The sequence below is a fragment of the Coregonus clupeaformis genome, chromosome 23, assembly GCF_020615455.1.
Source record: "Coregonus clupeaformis isolate EN_2021a chromosome 23, ASM2061545v1, whole genome shotgun sequence".
In the NCBI taxonomy this organism is placed as follows: domain Eukaryota; kingdom Metazoa; phylum Chordata; class Actinopteri; order Salmoniformes; family Salmonidae; genus Coregonus; species Coregonus clupeaformis.
The window spans coordinates 39,606,063-39,623,832 of record NC_059214.1 but is presented as its reverse complement, the minus strand read 5'-3'; the positions used below and the strand labels follow the sequence as shown (position 1 = coordinate 39,623,832).

The window sequence follows — 17,770 nt, the reverse complement described above, 5'->3', positions numbered from 1 at the left end:
GTAGTGCACTATATGGGGAATAGGGTGCCATTTGGGATGCATCCCAAGTCATTTTGCTGAGGGTTGGTTGGTCAGTTGGGAGTCTGGTGTTTGGTGATAGACTGTGTGTGCCCACCGAGGCGAGCCATGGCACAGTGTCAATCCCCTGTTGTTTTTAATGAGGCACTAGTCCCGTGGTAAATATTTAAAAATCTGTATGAGACCAAAACCAAAGGCTTCACAGACGCCACTGACTTTCTGGGCTTTGTTGATCAGGCAGTCAGAGTTCAATGGTGCTAGTTCTCTGGATGTCTACATACACACACGCACACACACACGCACGCACACTTTAATAATGTTTACATACTGTTTTACCCACTTCATATGTATATACTGTGTTCTAGTCAAGGCTCATCCTATAGTGCCCTTGGTCCTTGGTCCTTTGTAGCTCAGTTGGTATAGCATGGTGCTTGTCATGCCAGAGTTGTGGGTTCGATTCTTGGGATCACCCGTACATAAAGTGTATGCATGCATAACTGTGAGTCGCTTTGAATAAAAGTGTCTGCTAAACAGCATATTTTATTATTATTAATTTATTTAGAGCCCCACAGTTGAGGTGTCATAACACCCATAAAACCTAGCGGTTAAACAGGGAAATGGTTCCAATCGTATTTTCACCATGAATTTCTCCCATAGGGGATTTTAGGAACACTTAAAATAAGGTCTGTGTTTCGTGTAGATTTACCCTGGCCTGACGTTTTGATAACCCCGTGAATCTCTCTTGGACAAGGTGACTTTTATCAATATATTCGGCTCCATTTACTCTCAGGTTCGCAAATGCTAATTAGCATCAAAGTAGACATCATGCAAGACTACAAATCCCTGCAAGCTCCTGCACGTCATCTCAAGCTGACACCAGGTCCATTTAAAGAAATTAAGCCAATTTATTAATTACTACATTTAGCTAACATTAGCTAGTTAATCCAGATATTCTTACCTTTGCCTCGATTCGGCAGTCTCATCCAGATCATCATGGCATTTGTAGTTCTTTATGATAGCCACATTAGCAGCTAATTAGCATTTAATTTTGGGGGGGTTAATACAGACAAATATATTGATAAAAGTCACCTTGTCCGAGAGAGATTTACACGGTTATCAAAACGTCACGCCAGGGTAAGCCTACACGAAACCCAGCCCTTATTTTAAGTGTTTCTAAAATCCCCTATGGGAAAAATGAATGGAACCATTTCCCAGTTTGACCGCTAGGTTTTATGGGTATTATGACTCATACTGTGGTACTCTATATAACAAATGCTGTACTCACCTTTTCAATAAATTGTATTGTCCATACTGTCAATTTCACACCATTATATACAGTGCAGTAACACCTAACAATACAAAACAATACACACAAATACACACAAAAACCATTAAGAAATACCAGAACGAGCAATGTCAGAGTCCGGAATATAATTATATGTATACAGTACCAGTCAAAAGTTTGGACACACCTACTCATTCAAGGGTTTTTCTTTATTTTTACTATTTTCTACATTGTAGAATAATAGTGAAGACCTCAAAACTATGAAATAACACATATGGAATCATGTAGTAACCAAAAAAGTGTTAAACAAATCAAAATATATTGTATATTCTTCAAAGTAGCCACCCTTTGCTTGATGACAGCTTTGCAAACTCTTGGCATTCTCTCAACCAGCTTCATGAGGAATGCTTTTCCAACAGTCTTGAAGGAGTTCCCACATATGCTGAGCACTTGTTGGCTGCTTTTCCTTCACTCTGCAGTCCAAATCATCCCAAACCATCTCAACAGGGTTGAGGTCAGGTGATTGTGGAGGCCAGGTCATCTGATGCAGCACTCCATCACTCTCCTTCTTGGTCAAATAGCCCTTACACAGCCTGGAGGTGTGTTTTGGGTCATTGTCCTGTTGAAAACCAAATGATAGTCCCACTAAGTGCAAACCAGATGGGATGGCGTATCGCTGCAGAATGCTGTGGTAGCCGTGCTGGTTAAGTGTGCCTTGAATTCTAAAAAAATCACTGACAGTGTCACCAGCAAAGCACCCCCACACCATCACACCTCCCCCTCCATGCTTCATGGTGGGAACCACACATGCGGAGATCATCCGTTCACCTACTCTGCGTCTCACAAAGACATGGTGGTTGGAACCAAAGGACAGATTTCCACCGGTCTAATGTCCATTGCTCGTGTTTCTTGGCCCAAGCAAGCCTCTTCTTATTATTAGTGTCCTTTAGTAGTAGTTTCTTTTCAGCAATTCGACCATGAAGGCATGATTCACGCAGTCTCCTCTGAACAGTTGATGTTGAGATGTGTCTGTGACATTTATTTGGGCTGCAATCTGAGGTGCAGTTATTCTAATGAACTTATCCTCTGCAGCAGAGGTAACTCTGGGTCTTCCTTTCCTGTGGCGGTCCTCATGAGAGCCAGTTTCATCATAGCGCTTGATGGTTTTTGCGACTACAGTTGAAGAAACGTTAAAAGTTCTTGAAATGTTCTGTATTGACTGACCTTCATGTCTTCAAGTAATGATGGACTGTCATTTCTCTTTGCTTATTTGAGCTGTTCTTGCCATAATATGGACTTGGTCTTTTACCAAATAGGGCTATATTCTGTATACCACCCCTACCTTGTCACAACACAAGTGATAAATTGTATTTTGATTTGTTTAACACTTTTTTGGTTACTACATGATTCCATATGTGTTATTTCATAGTTTTGATGTCTTCACTATTATTCTACTATGTAGAAAATAGTAAAAATAAAGAACGAGTAGGTGTGTCCAACCTTTTGACTGGTACTGTATGTATAATATATATTCCGGGCTCTGACATTGCTTGTTCTGATATTTCTTATTTATTTTATTTTTTTGAGGGGGGAGGATTTGTTTGTATTGTTTTGTATTGTTAGGTATTACTGCACTGTTGGAGCTAGAAACATAAGCATTTAGCTGCCCCTGCGATAACATCTGCAAAATATGTGTACGCGACCAATAACAATAATGTTTGATTTGATTTGATTTGACTAGACCAGCACAGAGCCTGTTGAGTTGTATCGACATACAGTACTGTTCTCCATGTACTATGTATTATCCAGTGTTCATGAGCTCATATATGAAGATTAAATGTGAATCCAACTTCCTCTTTGCAGATTGAGATGCCTGGTGAAGCAGCTAGACAAGGGAGAAGTGAATGTGGTGGACTTGAGGAAGAATATAGAGTATGCAGCCTCTGTTCTAGAGGCAGTCTATATCGATGAAACCAGGTGAGTGCATTTCAGTTGAATTAAATACCATGCATGACTACATCAAACATATTGCACTCTGCACCGTTAAAGGTATGGGAAATAACTGCACAAATACAACTCACAGAAAATATGACTCATAGATAGTAACCTATTCTGATGATCAAATTCCTTGACAGAATCGAGTGCAGTACAACCAGTGGTGTACCACAAGGGCAGTACTATGTTGTTTTGGTGCCTTTGCTCAGACAATTTTGAAAGATACCTTTTCTATGCAAACAGTGTCTTTGTGTCTGCTGATCAAAGTCCAGTTCTCTCTGTGTCTCAGTTCACTCTGTGTATCAGTTCTCTCTGTGTCTCAGCTCTCTCCCTGTGTCTCAGTTCTCTCTCTGTGTCTCAGTTTTCTCTGTGTCTCAGTTCTCTCTGTGTATCAGTTCTCTCTGTGTATCAGTTCTCTCTGTGTTTCAGTTCTCTCTTTGTGCCTCAGCTCTCTCTCTGTGTGTCTCAGTTCTCTCTGTGTCTCAGTTCTCTCTGTGTCTTAGTTATCTCTGTGTGTCTCATTTCTCTCTGTGTCTCAGCTCTCTCTCTCTGTGTCTCAGTTCTCTCTGTGTGTCTCAGTTCTCTCTCTGTGTCTCAGTTCTCTTTGTGTCTCAGCTCTCTCTCTGTGTGTCTCAGTTCTCTCTGTGTCTCAGCTCTCTCTGTGTCTCAGTTCTCTCTGTGTCTCAGTTCTCTCTGTGTGTCTCAGTTCTCTCTGTCTCAGCTCTCTCTCTCTGTGTCTCAGTTCTCTCTCTGTGTCTCAGTTCTCGCTGTGTCTCTCTGTGTCTCGTGCTCGTACATATGTGTGTGTGTGTGGTGAAGCCAGAGACGGGGAGTGAACATCAGGGGGAAACGTCCGATTACTCAAAGGAGCACTCATCCACTCCATGCTTTACTTCTTCTTGTGTGAAGCTTTCCATCTCTCCATGGAGGAGACTATTAAACTAAAGTCTGACTGAGCCGCACATCCCTCTCAGTCTGGGCTGTTGTGGCTGTAGTTGATGATACAGACTGCAGAGTGAGTCAGCTCAGTTGGGCTCTCCAGCGATAAGCAGGTGTTGCCTAGCCTGTAGTCTGATTGCAGAGCTTATGTTTCTCTCTCTCTCTCTCTCTCTCTCTCTCTCTCTCTCTCTCTCTCTCTCTCTCTCTCTCTCTCTCTCTCTCTCTCTCTCTCTCTCTCTCTGTTCATCCCAAATGGCACCTTATTTACTATGTACACTCTTAGAAAAAAAGGTGCTATCTAGAACCTAAAAGGGTTCATCGGCTGTCCCCATAGGAGAACCCTTTGAAGAACCCTTTTTGGTTCCAGGTAGAACCTTTTTCGGTTCAAAGTAGAACCCTTTCCCTACATCTGTGCACTAGGGCTCTGTGCACTAAAAGTAGTGCACTATAAAGAGAATAGGATGCCATTTTGGATGCAGACTTTGATTGAATCATATTTGTGTAGTAATTGCATTTCCCATGATCGTAATAGATTATAATTTATTTTCAGCTCAGTTTTACAATTTCAGAATAATTACTTGCAGAAGGAAGTCCTGCACCCTTATCTCGATTCCATAAGCCTCATTTCCTTAGGTTAGCATCTAACCTAATGTTGACATTCTATAATCACAACTTTAAAAATATCTGCCTCTCTTTTCCTTCATTGGCCACATTTTCTTTCTCATTACAACTGAAGATCTGTTTTACAATTAATAAATCAACAAGGCTATTTCCTCAGTAAAACAAGATGAAGGGAAACTAAACAAATTGCAGTGGAAAGAGAGGCTGTCAGTTAACACTTAAGAAGTCCATTTACTGGGGATCACATAGTGAGGATGATGGTTCAGGGGCTCCATACCAGGACAGGTAAACAGGCATTTGTTAAGACCTGGCCTCTCAACTCATTACAGTCAGCAATGGAAACAAATTACACTTTTATTAGCAACATGCTATTACTATGCCCAGTGTGAGTGACATTTAGCATTTAGCTTTACTTTTGCAGGATATGGGTAAAAAGTGAATGAGAGGGAATGTGACACTCTTACAGGTGGGTTACAGGTATGTAACAGGTGAATATCAGGTAGTATGGTATGGTACTGTTACATTTGTGTGTTCCGAGTGACCTGGAGTCTGACTCTGTCCCTTGTTGCTCCCCTCCCAGGCGTCTTCTGGACACTGAGGATGAGCTCAGTGACATCCAGACGGACTCTGTCCCTATGGAGGTGCGGGATTGGCTGGCCTCGACCTTCACCAGGAAGATGGGCGTGGTCAGGAGACGACCCGAGGAGAAACCACGGTTCAAGAGCATTGTCCATGCCGTGCAGGCTGGCATCTTCGTCGAGAGGTACACACATATACACACATGCACACACACACACACACACACACACACACACACACACACACACACAGACACGTGCTGACACACATACACATACACACACACACACACACACACACACACAACAAACCACAGTCTTCTTCGTCAAGAAGAACTGGAGGATGTACTTTATATCATGTATGGGAAAATAAACATAAAGAATTACAGTAGGCTATCTACATTAATAAGTATGCAGAGACATTTAAGTACAGATAAATAAAAGAACATACCATCAAACCATTAACACTTTTGTTAGAAGCTCCAATGAATTGCTTCTTGTGTTGTTCTTAAAAGAAACACATAACTGTCATTATGCCTTTCAATAGAAAATGGTTATTATTAAAAACCTGCCTACTTCCAGTAAGTGGGCACAAACATGAATACATAAATCATATTGAGCAATGCGCTTCCCTCAATTGCTTTCGGTTGTAGTCTAATAGTATTAACTGTCATTCTGCCAGTTAATAAAAATGGTCAGTAGTGAATTCTTACTTACAGTGGGTAATAACATGAATACATAAACATCATTAACAGCAATGCGTCTCGATCTCCTCAAGAGCTGGTGCTATGGCCTGTGTCTCACTCTTATTTCCATGGCAACTACTAGGCTCCTGAATTGAATATTCCAAAATGGAACCCACAATGCAGGCATTCTCAGTTCGACAGTTGGAATTTACATTACTTAGTTTATTATTCAAATTTGTCAACCAATAGATTTGGATGGTTTCTTCTTTTGTGGACAACACTAGAATTTGAGTTATAAAATGTGTGTCCATATTCCATTTGTTAAAAATGTTGGAAGATCTGTCTTTACAGTTATATAATATGTCCGTCAGACAGTATGGTCTCTTCAGCCCAGATTCTCCTGAGAAAAACGAATGGGTCTATGACTGAAAACACTCTCAGAGGAGACGAGAGAGGAGAATACAGTCAAAGCCCAGCCTGCCAGATTCTCCTTCTTCTCTTTTATAAACTAGATGTAGGATGCATCCCAAATTGCAACCTATTCCCTATATAGCACACTACATTTGACCAAGGCCCATAGAGAATAGGGTGCCATTTGGGACACAACCCTCTTCTCTTTTATTAACTAGACACTTGAAGAACAGAGAGAACTTGGCTGGGCTTCCGACGTCACACCTTTCTTTGTTGCTGTTGCCAAAGCCCAAATACAGTCTTTCTTTGGCCTTATTTAACAGCCCTGTCTCATCCCTCCCCTCACCCCTTTCAACACCCAGCATTTGGTTCGGTTCTGGCCAGCGCCAAAATATTTGTAATCTGCAAAGAATGCCTGCTCAAAAGCCTTGCTGCCTTTTATCTTTCAAAAATTAAATTACTGTTGATCCCATTACTAATCGTTGACTGTAGCATTTTGATACCATAATGGGAAGAATACAATTGAAATTATTAGCCGTTGTTGGTTGTCTGTGTGTACAGTTTTCTATGTATACAAAGTACATGTACAGGAGCTGCCCCAGCGGGCAAAACTAATTGAAATGAAATCATTAAAAGCAGTATTCATCATAACATTATTTAAACCTGTTTTGCCCGCTGGGTGCATCGCAGTTCTATTGTCTAACCACCTAATGGTTGTGTATCTATCTTCAGGATGTACAGACGGACATCTAACATGGCTGGACTGACGTACCCTCCAGCTGCCATCGCTGCTTTGAAGGTGCCTGATACATCATATTACTATTACTATAGTATTACTATTACTATTATACATCATACATTAGGGACTGGTTTCCCAGACACAGACTAAAACTCATGCTCAATGGGGAATCTCTTGTCTTGCTCAATCTGTGTCGGGGAAACCGGACCTATGAGAAATTAAAGATGATGACATCAGTCAAGCTACACTTTGAGATAGGAATGTTGACATGCTAAAACATTAAAGAGATAATAAACTGTGTCATATCATGCATATAACTGCAGAATAAAGGCTTTATTATATCTGTACAAGATGTACCTAATTTTACAGCTGTTTTAGACTTTATCATAACATCATCATATTCTGGCATTCATAGCGATGATAATCAATATGTGTTTTATTATAGAACACAATGTGTGTTCTATTTAATTCTGTGCTGTCATCATCCCTGACATCATCTTATTGTTTACAGGATGTAGATAACTGGTCCTTTGATGTGTTTGTGCTCCACGAGGCCAGCAGTGAACACGCATTAAAGTTCCTGGTGTACGAACTGCTCACCCGATATGACCTGATCAACCGCTTCAGGGTTAGTCTCTCTTCAGTCTCTCTGTCATCAGGCTGTGTGAGTTTGTTTGTTAACTAAGTATTATTCCTAATCACCTCCTTAGCCTGTTCTATACCACAAGCCTCTGTGTGTGTGTGTGTGTTACTCTGTCCTCTGTTCTACACCACAGGCCTCTGGTCTGGGTGCCTCAGAGGAACCTCCAACCTCACACTGTTTCTGTTCTGTTCTCTTTGTCTGGTTTTATACTATAGTTTCTACATGTCCTCTATTAGACGAGTGGTGAGATTATCACCAACACGTACTGTTACTGTGCTTTGATCTGAATGTGAGGATTATATTTTAATCATATGATAATATGGTTACACTTTACTTGAAGGGCTACATTCACTCTTAGAAAAAAGGGTTTCAAAAGGGTTCTTCGGCTGTCCCCATAGAATAACCGTTTTTGGTTCCAGTCAGAACCCTTTTGGGTTCCATGCAGAACCCTCTGTAGAAAGGGCTCTACATGGAACCTAAACCAGTTCTACCTGGAACCAAAAAGGGTTGTTCCTATGGGGACAGCCGAAGAACCCTTTTAGGTTCTAGATACACACTTAGAAAAAAGGTGCTAAGACTACATGACATACAGTGTTTTGCAGTTTTAAAACACATTTTATGCGATTCTACTAATTTTGCCATGGATGGAGAGAAAATGTTACAGTTTCAATGCTATATCCCCTGCAATTCTACACATTTTGCCATGACTTATGCCATGTTCATATGATATCTGAGTGGGAGTGACTAACAAAATCAATGGGGGACCCCTGGAGATCAGGGCCCCTAGTCATGTGCCCTGTGTGCCCAGTCAGTAGGCTAATTCGGACATGATTACTACAGTGATTAGATAGCTGGCTAGACTAACTTACCTAGCAATCTATAAAATGTTAGCTGACATGGGTTAATTGATTGACTGTCAGTGACTGACATAACAGGAGGAAAACTGCTGAAGTACTACCAAATGTCCACATTGCAGATTGTGTATACAAGCCAGCAGCATACCACCCTGCATCCCACTGCTGGCTTGCCTCTGAAGCTGAGCAGGGTCGGTCCTGATTAGTCCCTGGATGGGAGACCAGATGCTGCTGTAAGGGGTGTTGGAGGGCCAGTAGGGAGCACTCTTCCCTCTGGTCTAAGGAGATCCCAATGCCCCAGGGCAGTGAAGGGGACATTGCCCTGCATAGGGTGCCGTCTTTCAGATGGGACGTTAAACGGGTGTCCTGACTCTGTGTGGTCATTAAACATCCCATTGCACTTATTGCAAGACTAGGGGTGTTAACCCCGGTGTCATGGCTAAATTCCCAACCTGGCCCCATTCCATCATGGCCCCTAATCATCCCCCTCATTCCTAATTGAGATATATCACTCTCTAGCTGATGTGTGATTAGCGTTCTGGCACAAAAATGGTTGCCGTGCATCACCCAGGTGGGTGCCACACATTGGTGGTGGATGAGGTGAGTTTCCCCCCACTATGTAAAGCGCTTTGAGTACCTCAGTTGGTAGAAAAGCGCTATATAAATCCAGTCAAATATTAATTATTATTCTACCACGCTATCTCTCAACAGTCAGTCGGGAGGCCCTACGCACAGCGTATAGGTGGCCTTGTCACCTACAGATTGTTACATGTGTGGGTTTTGTCATTCACAGCCATACTGTTCCTAGAATCAATGTGACAGCTAGGCTTTAAATGGACACTCAAATATCCGAAGGAGCTCAGCTCTTTCATTGTGAATGTGAACGTGTGTGACGGATGATGCTCATATTTGATTTAGGAAGAGCAGTGTTCTGGGCCCTACTCTGCTCTTAGTCTGATTAAACAAAATGAGTTAAGCTCACACATAAGCTACAGTACACGTACACATGAAGCCCCCACACGTGTCTCTCTCTGTCTCTCCAGCTTCGTTGGAGAAAAGATAACTCTCGCACTCATGCCAATTTGGACAATAAACAATGTGCCAGATGTAATATCTTGCAGGAGTGTGCAGGAGGGATCTTTTCTCTAAGGAAGTCAACTCTGGGGATGTAATTCTATGCACTACAAATGAGAAAAGAGTAGTGGTGTGTGTGATAGCATTTCACTTCTGTCTCTCCAGCTGCCTTGAACTCACTGTGTTAGTCATTGTCTGTAGTGGAATTGGCCCTCTCTGACCAAGCAGAGCCACTCACCTTCCTGTTGTTCATCTAGCGGACAATTTGAGATCTTGCTTTTGTTTCTGTCTGTTTAATGTTGTGAGTTATTTTTATTTATTTTTTACCTCCCTGTTCTTCCCCAGATACCAGTGTCATCTCTGGTGTCCTAACCTCCCTGTTCTTCCCCAGATACCAGTGTCATCTCTGGTGTCTTAACCTCCCTGTTCTTCCCCAGATACCAGTGTCATCTCTGGTGTCTTAACCTCCCTGTTCTTCCCCAGATACCAGTGTCATCTCTGGTGCCTTAACCTCCCTGTTCTTCTCCAGATACCAGTGTCATCTCTGGTGCCTTAACCTCCCTGTTCTTCTTCAGATACCAGTGTCATCTCTAGTGCCTTAACCTCCCTGTTCTTCCCCAGATACCAGTGTCATCTCTGGTGTCCTTCGTAGAGGCTCTAGAGGTGGGCTACAGCAAACACAGAAACCCCTACCATAACCTGATCCACGCTGCCGATGTCACACAGACAGCACACTATCTGATGCTCCACACTGGCATTATGGTGAGTCTCACATGCACGCACGCACGCACACACACAGACAGAGGTGGGTGCAATGGGGATGCAATGTATTGTCCCCCAGCATAATAGACAGATCAAAGAACAGGTTCTGATTGTGTTACATTTATACTTTTTTTCTCTCTCTCTCTCTCTCTCTCTCTCTCTCTCTCTCTCTCTCTCTCTCTCTCTCTCTCTCTCTCTCTCTCTCTCTCTCTCTCTCTCTCTCTCTCTCTCTCTCTCTCTCTCTCTCTCTCTCTCTCTCTCTCTCATTTCAATTTAAGGGCTTTATTGGCATGGGAAACATATGTAAACATTGCCAAAGCAAGTGAAGTAGATAATAAACAATAGTGAAATAAACAATAAAAATGAACAGTAAACATTACACTCACAAAAGTTCCAAAATAATAAAGACATTTCAAATGTCATATTATGTGCAAATAGTTAAAGTACAAAAGGGAAAATAAATAAACATAAATATGGGTTGTATTTACAATGGTGATGGTTCTTCACTGGTTGCCCTTTTCTTGTGGCAACAGGTCACAAATCTTGCTGCTGTGATTGCACACTGTGGAATTTCACCCAATAGATATGGGAGTTTATCAAAATTGGGTTTGTTTTCTAATTCTTTGTGGATCTGTGTAATCTGAGGGAAAAGGTGTCTCTAATATGGTCATACATTTGTCAGGAGGTTAGGAAGTGCAGCTCAGTTTCCACCTCATTTTGTGGGCAGTGTGCACATAGCCTGTCTTCTCTTGAGAGCCAGGTCTGCCTACGACGGCCTTTCTCAATTGCAAGGCTATGCTCACTGAGTCTGTACATAGTCAAAGCTTTCCTTAATTTTGGGTCAGTCACAGTGGTCAGGTATTCTGCCACTGTGTACTCTCTGTTTAGCATTCTAGTTTGCTCTGTTTTTTTGTTAATTCTTTCCAATGTGTCAAGTAATTATCTTTTTGTTTTCTCATGATTTGGTTGGGTCTAATCTCTCTCTCTCTCGCTCTCGCTCTCTCTCTCTCTCTAGCACTGGCTCACTGAACTGGACATCCTAGCAATGGTGTTTGCTGCAGCTATCCATGACTTTGAACACACTGGGACAACCAACAACTTTCACATTCAGACCAGGTGTGTGTGTCAGTATTCTTCCTGAAGTTTCCTACGAATGGTGCAAACTTCTTCTTCTTCTTTCAGTAGGCATTTTTATTCCTGAAGTTTGACACAACACTTAGCTACTGTATCACTGATCGTGATCCACCTAATGGATATATTATTTATTTCTATTTCCATTCATTCCATTTGATTCCATCCTACCAATACCAATGTTCAACTGAACATGTCCTTGTATTGTACTTTTAGTACAGCTTTTGCCTCCCAGACAGACAGTGCAGTCAGTCTGACCCTGACTAATGAATGCCAATGGAGCCTTAAGAAGGGAACATGGTCGTATAAAGAGCCCATTTAAGTGAAGGCACCCATTTAAAGAACCCATTAAAATGAAGTGCACAATGTGAATAGTCAATATTGCAGCATTGACCTCAGTGATAAGGGACAGCAGAGAGAGAGAGAGAGAGAGAGAGAGAGAGAGAGAGAGAGAGAGAGAGAGAGAGAGAGAGAGAGAGAGAGAGAGAGAGAGAGAGAGAGAGAGAGAGAGAGAGAGAGAGAGAGAGAGAGAGAGAGAGAGAGAGAGAGAGAGAGAGAGAGAGAGAGAGAGGAGTCCTTTAGTTTAAACCCTTCATTACCTCAGCATGGCTCTCTAGTCTAATAACAATTGATCAGAAAGGCCACTGGTACTTTAGATATGAGGGTTGTGGTGAAATGGAAAATTATGGTATTGTCTAAACTCTCCCTCTGTGATTATTTTCTATCTCCAAACTGCCCTAGCACTGGAGTAAAGTACTACTAACTGTCTCATTAGTTTTTTCTCATTTTACTTATAATTACATTTAGAAAAATGAATACAATATTATTTGTCTCGGAACAACTACTTTCTAATGTGGTCCTGTTCTGCAACTTACCCAAAGTTGAAATGAGTTTTCTCATTAGGAGAATCTGGAATTCTCATTTCGCTACCATTACATAAAAAATAAAAAAAACATTTTAGTAATTTAGTAGACACTCTTATCCAGAGCGACCTACAGGAGAAATTAGGGTAAAGTGCCTTGCCCAAGGGTACATCAACAGATTTCACCTAGTCGGCTCGGGGATTCAAACCAGCGACCTTTCGCTAGGGTACCTGCTGCCCCATCTCAAATAGCTACCATTGCTATCGTATCTTAATCGCTATCATAATTTCAAAACTGCTGCCATACAGGTTGGCTACCTGGTAAAGTAAGCTAGCCTGGGAACCGCCATGTAGCACAATGACTAATCACACGGTGATTCACACCTTCTCTTCCCTTTTCTTCTGCTCCTTCTCTTCCTCTATCCAGGTCAGAGGTGGCCATCTTGTACAACGACCGGTCAGTCCTGGAGAACCACCATGTCAGTGCTGCCTACAGACTTATGCAAGAGGATGAGATGAACATACTGGTCAACCTGTCAAAAGATGACTGGCGGTGAGTTAAGAAAGACTCCTCAGATCCTCAGTGTTTGGGGTTTTAGGCTGTAAAGCACTTAGTGACAACTGCTGATGTAAAAAGTGCTTTATAATATACATTTGATTAATAGATTGAGATCACCACTTCAAAGAACGAAAGGGCTAGTACTGTAACATAATCTGGATACTTAGCCTTGACTTTAGGTTTGGATACGAATGTGGTGTGGTGTGGTATGCCAACGCAAGACTATAATATAAACTGGAGGATAGAAAGGATATTTCACTCTATCAGTGATCATGGAAAATCCCACAGGCTCACACCTGTCATTAGGTACTGTATAGAAATTCTATGCTAGGGGTTGTTGGAAGTGGAAGCGGTGCTAGACATCATACTATGTTCTTGTCCTGGAGAATCAAAGAACAGCTGGAGTGGAGGCTAGGTGGAAACTAACCCTGTTCTCCTGTGTGTGTTTCCAGAGAGGTGTGGACCTTGGTGATTGAGATAGTCATGATTACAGACATGTCCTGCCATTTCTCTTTAACCTAACTCTAACCTGTCTGTCTGTCTGTCTGGCTGTGTCTATGTCTGTCAGAGAGCTGCGGACCCTGGTGATTGAGATGGTGATGAGTACAGACATGTCCTGCCATTTCCAGCAGATCAAAACCATGAGGAACGCCCTGCAGCAGCCCGAGGGGTGAGTGGACTGTCTCTGGACACTGACCTATGACCTCTAACCGCTGAACCCTTACCCCTAACCCCTATCCCTTAGCCCTAGCACTCTGGACCATGCCTTTCTTTCTTTCATCAAGTTTTAATGTCACATGCACAAGTACAGTGAAATCCTTTATTGCAAACTCAAAGCCAACAATGCAATAATCAATAACAATGTATTACTAAACTGAAAAAAACACGAGAAATAAGAATAAGAAATATGAAATACACAATAAAGTAAGTAAGTCAGCATACTATAAGTCAGTTCCAATACCATATTTACATGTGCAGGGATACTGGAGTGATGGAGGTAGACATGTATAGGGGTAAGGTGACTAGGCAAGAGGATATAAGATACACAGAGTAGCAGCACCTTGCATGTGAGTGGGTGTGAGGGTGTGTAGAGTCAGTATAAATGTATGTGCATATTATGTGTGAGAAAATTATGGAGTGAGTGTTTGTGTGTGTGTTGGAGTGCCACTGTGTGTGAGTGTGTAGGTCCATGTGTAAATAGTCTATGGCTTGGGTGGTTGGGGTCTTTGACGATTTTCCGGGCCTTGTTTTCACACCGCCTGATATAGAGGTCCTGGATGACAGGGAGCTCGGCCCCAGTAATGTACTGGGCTGTCCGCACAACCCTCTGTAGCACCATGCGATCGAGGGCGGTGCTATTGCCATACCAAGCAGTGATGCAGCCAATGGTACAGCTATATAACCTTTTCAGGATTTGAGGGCCCATGCCAAATTTTTTCAACCTCCTGAGGGGGAAGAGGCACTGTCACGCCTTCTTCACGACTGTGCGTGTGTTTGGACCATTTTAAGTCTTTAGTGATTTGGACACAGAGGAACTTGAAGCTGTCTACCTGCTCCACTGCTGCCTCGTCGATGTGGATGGGGGCATGCTCCCCCCCCCCCCATTTCCTGTAATCCACAATCAGCTCCTTGGTCTTGCTGATGTTGAGGGAGAGGTTGTTGCTCCGGCACCACACTGTCAGGTCACTGACCTCCCTGTAGGCTGACTCGTCGTCGCCGGTGATCAGGCCTACCTCTGTCATGTCGTCAGCAAACTTGATAATGGTGTTGGAGTCGTGTGTGGCCACACAGTCGTGGGTGAACAGGGAGTACAGGAGGGGACTAAGCACACACCCCTGTGGGGCCCCTGTGTTAAGGGTCAGTGTGGTGGAGATGATGTTGCCTACCCTCACCACCTGGGGTCGGCCCGTCAGGAAGTCCAGGATCCAGTTGCAGAGGGAGGTGTTCAGACCCAGAGTCCTAAGCTTGGTGACGAGCGCTTGGAGGGGATAATGGTGTTGAATGCTGAGCTGTAGTCAATGAACAGCATTCTCACATAGGTATTCCTCTTATCTAGGTGGGTGAGAGCAGTGTGGAGAGCAATTGAGATTGCTTCAGCTGTGGATCTGTTGGGATGGTATGCAAATTGGAGTGGGTCTAGGGTGGCTGGGATGGTGGAGTTAATGTGTGCCATAACCAGCCTCTCAAAGCACTTCTTGATTACAGAAGTGTGTGCTACAGGAAGGTAATCATTGTTGCATGAAGCCTTAGAGATCTTAGGAACAAGGATGATTGTGGTCATCTTAAAACATGTGGGGATTACAGACTGGGACAAGGAGAGGTTGAAAATGACTGTGAATATGCCTGCCAGCTGTTCTGCGCATGCTCTGAGAACGCGCCCTGGAACGTGCCCTCAATCCTACGTGTGTGTGTGTGTGTGTGTCACTCTGTCTCAGTGTATCATTCTGTGTGTTAGCTGATATACTGTTGTATCTACAGAGTAGACAAGGCTAAAGCCTTATCTCTGATGCTGCATGCAGCTGACATCAGCCACCCAGCCAAGGCCTGGAAGCTGCACTACCGATGGACACAGGCCCTGATGGAGGAGTTCTTCAGACAGGTACAGTACAAACAGTCCCACTGCTACAGTGCATAGTCACTGACAGAAACCATGGAAGAGAGAAACTTGAGTGTTTCAGCACTGTATTCTGTATGTATCCCACTTCTGACACCTGTATTGTTAAGGAGATGGGACACCATTCTGATAGCTTCAGGAATATCTTCACTCGGATAAACTGGTTATGTTATACAGAGCATTATGGGTATTGTAGTACATCATGCTACAGTATACAGTGTTGTTGTTTTCTTACAGGGCGATAAGGAGGTTGAGTTAGGGCTGCCATTCTCTCCTCTGTGTGATCGTAAAGCTACAATGATTGCACAGTCACAAATAGGTGAGCGTCACACCCTGTTATTGGCCTCACTGTGAGCTGTTTCATTCAGCATAGGTTTGTATACTCCGACAGGCCATAGCTCAAATGGGCCACCATGTGGACATTTGAGAAAGTATTTTATATTTTTCCCTTTATATGATAAAGCATGGGACTCTACACTGTCTGTCCTCATATATTGCTGTTACTGTAACATCACACACATCGTTTTTCTCCTGTTTCTCCAAAAAGTACAATTGTCAGTGTGAGCGAGTCATGCCCGTTTTTCTTCTCAAATGGTTGTCTGTCTCGCAGGGTTCATTGACTTCATAGTGGAACCCACATTCTCTGTGTTGGTGGACACGACAGAGAAGATCATTACCCCTCTAATAGAGGATACCTTAAAGTCACACGACACTGGCGTCCGCAGGTCAAGGTGGGACACATTCCTAATATTATACACTCAGTTTTCCCAGTTTAACATTCAAAATGCCTACCAGTATCATCAGTAGGCTTACCACATTCTCGATCTTCAATCTCTATGGTCGATCGAAGCTGTGGAGTAAGCAACCAAGTATTACTCCAGTGTTTTCTGTTCTATTTAATTGATGTCCATTTTAGGACAGCCTCACAAGGAGTTGGTGTCATATATTTGACAGTATAGACGTAATTTGACAGAGTTTCTATACTATGTTGCTCAGTTTGACGGGTAGTGGGTCGGTGACGGTGGTGGAGTCAGTCCAGAAACACAGTGGCCGAGGATCCAGCCAGGGGGTTGACCAGGGTCTCGCTACAGACTATAGCCTGACTGGCATCAACCTGAAACGGGTCAGACACACACTGGCAGAGGTCATCCAACACAACAAAGATCGATGGAAGGAGCTCTCTGTCCACGGTATAGTAGTCTTCTTCTTCTTCTTTAGTCACCTGAATTACATTTACATTTGAGTCATTTAGCAGACGCTCTTATCCAGAGCGACTTACAGTTAGTGAGTGCATACATTATTTTTTTATTTTTCATACTGGCCCCCCGTGGGAATCGAACCCACAACCCTGGCGTTGCAAACGCCATGCTCTACCAACTGAGCTACATCCCTGCCGGCCATTCCCTCCCCTACCCTGGACAACGCTGGGCCAATTGTGCGCCGCCCCATGGGTCTCCCGGTTGCGGCCGGCTACGACAGAGCCTAGATTCGAACCAGGATCTCTAGTGGCACAGCTAGCACTGCGATGCAGTGCCTTAGACCACTGCGCCACTCGGGATAATTAATACCTTTCCTTCTTTCAGTGTTCTATGTTCCTTCCATTGTCAGAAGACTATGTATGACAGTAGATGTTCTCTTTGCTTGTGTTATCTTGTTTCCTCAGAATTGGCGAGTAAAGAGCGAGCTGAGTTGAACACTGACCCAGAGGAGGAGGAGTCCCAGATGAACACAGGGGTTACGTTGACTCACACCAGCCCTGAGAGACACAGCCAGGAGCTCCAATCAGAGCCCTTCAATGAACTGATGAACAACACAAACTCCAATAACTCTTCCCAGGAGGACTCAGAGCTGGACAACCATCCTCACAGTCCTCTGTCTCCATGTGAGGATAAAGAGACAAGATCACCTGACTCCATCTCTCCTGAATGCCTACCATGGAACGGTAGGAATGTTAGCTAGCGATATGATACGGTACAATATGACATGATACAATATGATA

The 17,770-nt window shown here is 43.2% G+C and overlaps 1 protein-coding gene across 2 annotated transcripts in view; it reads left to right on the top strand.

Annotated features, from left to right (window-relative positions):
- LOC121536970 (calcium/calmodulin-dependent 3',5'-cyclic nucleotide phosphodiesterase 1A) overlaps positions 1-17,770 on the top strand; it is a 72,518-nt gene that overhangs the window by 54,219 nt on the left and 529 nt on the right. For both annotated transcript variants that reach the window (XM_041844665.2, XM_041844666.2), the window contains 13 exons: positions 3,167-3,280; positions 5,439-5,621; positions 7,266-7,332; positions 7,784-7,900; positions 10,465-10,605; positions 11,621-11,721; positions 13,026-13,151; positions 13,726-13,827; positions 15,636-15,756; positions 16,009-16,090; positions 16,382-16,502; positions 16,768-16,961; positions 17,435-17,713. In XM_041844665.2, the coding sequence (XP_041700599.1) occupies positions 3,167-3,280; positions 5,439-5,621; positions 7,266-7,332; positions 7,784-7,900; positions 10,465-10,605; positions 11,621-11,721; positions 13,026-13,151; positions 13,726-13,827; positions 15,636-15,756; positions 16,009-16,090; positions 16,382-16,502; positions 16,768-16,961; positions 17,435-17,713 (1,748 nt within the window). The remainder of the gene's footprint in view (positions 1-3,166; positions 3,281-5,438; positions 5,622-7,265; positions 7,333-7,783; positions 7,901-10,464; positions 10,606-11,620; positions 11,722-13,025; positions 13,152-13,725; positions 13,828-15,635; positions 15,757-16,008; positions 16,091-16,381; positions 16,503-16,767; positions 16,962-17,434; positions 17,714-17,770) is intronic.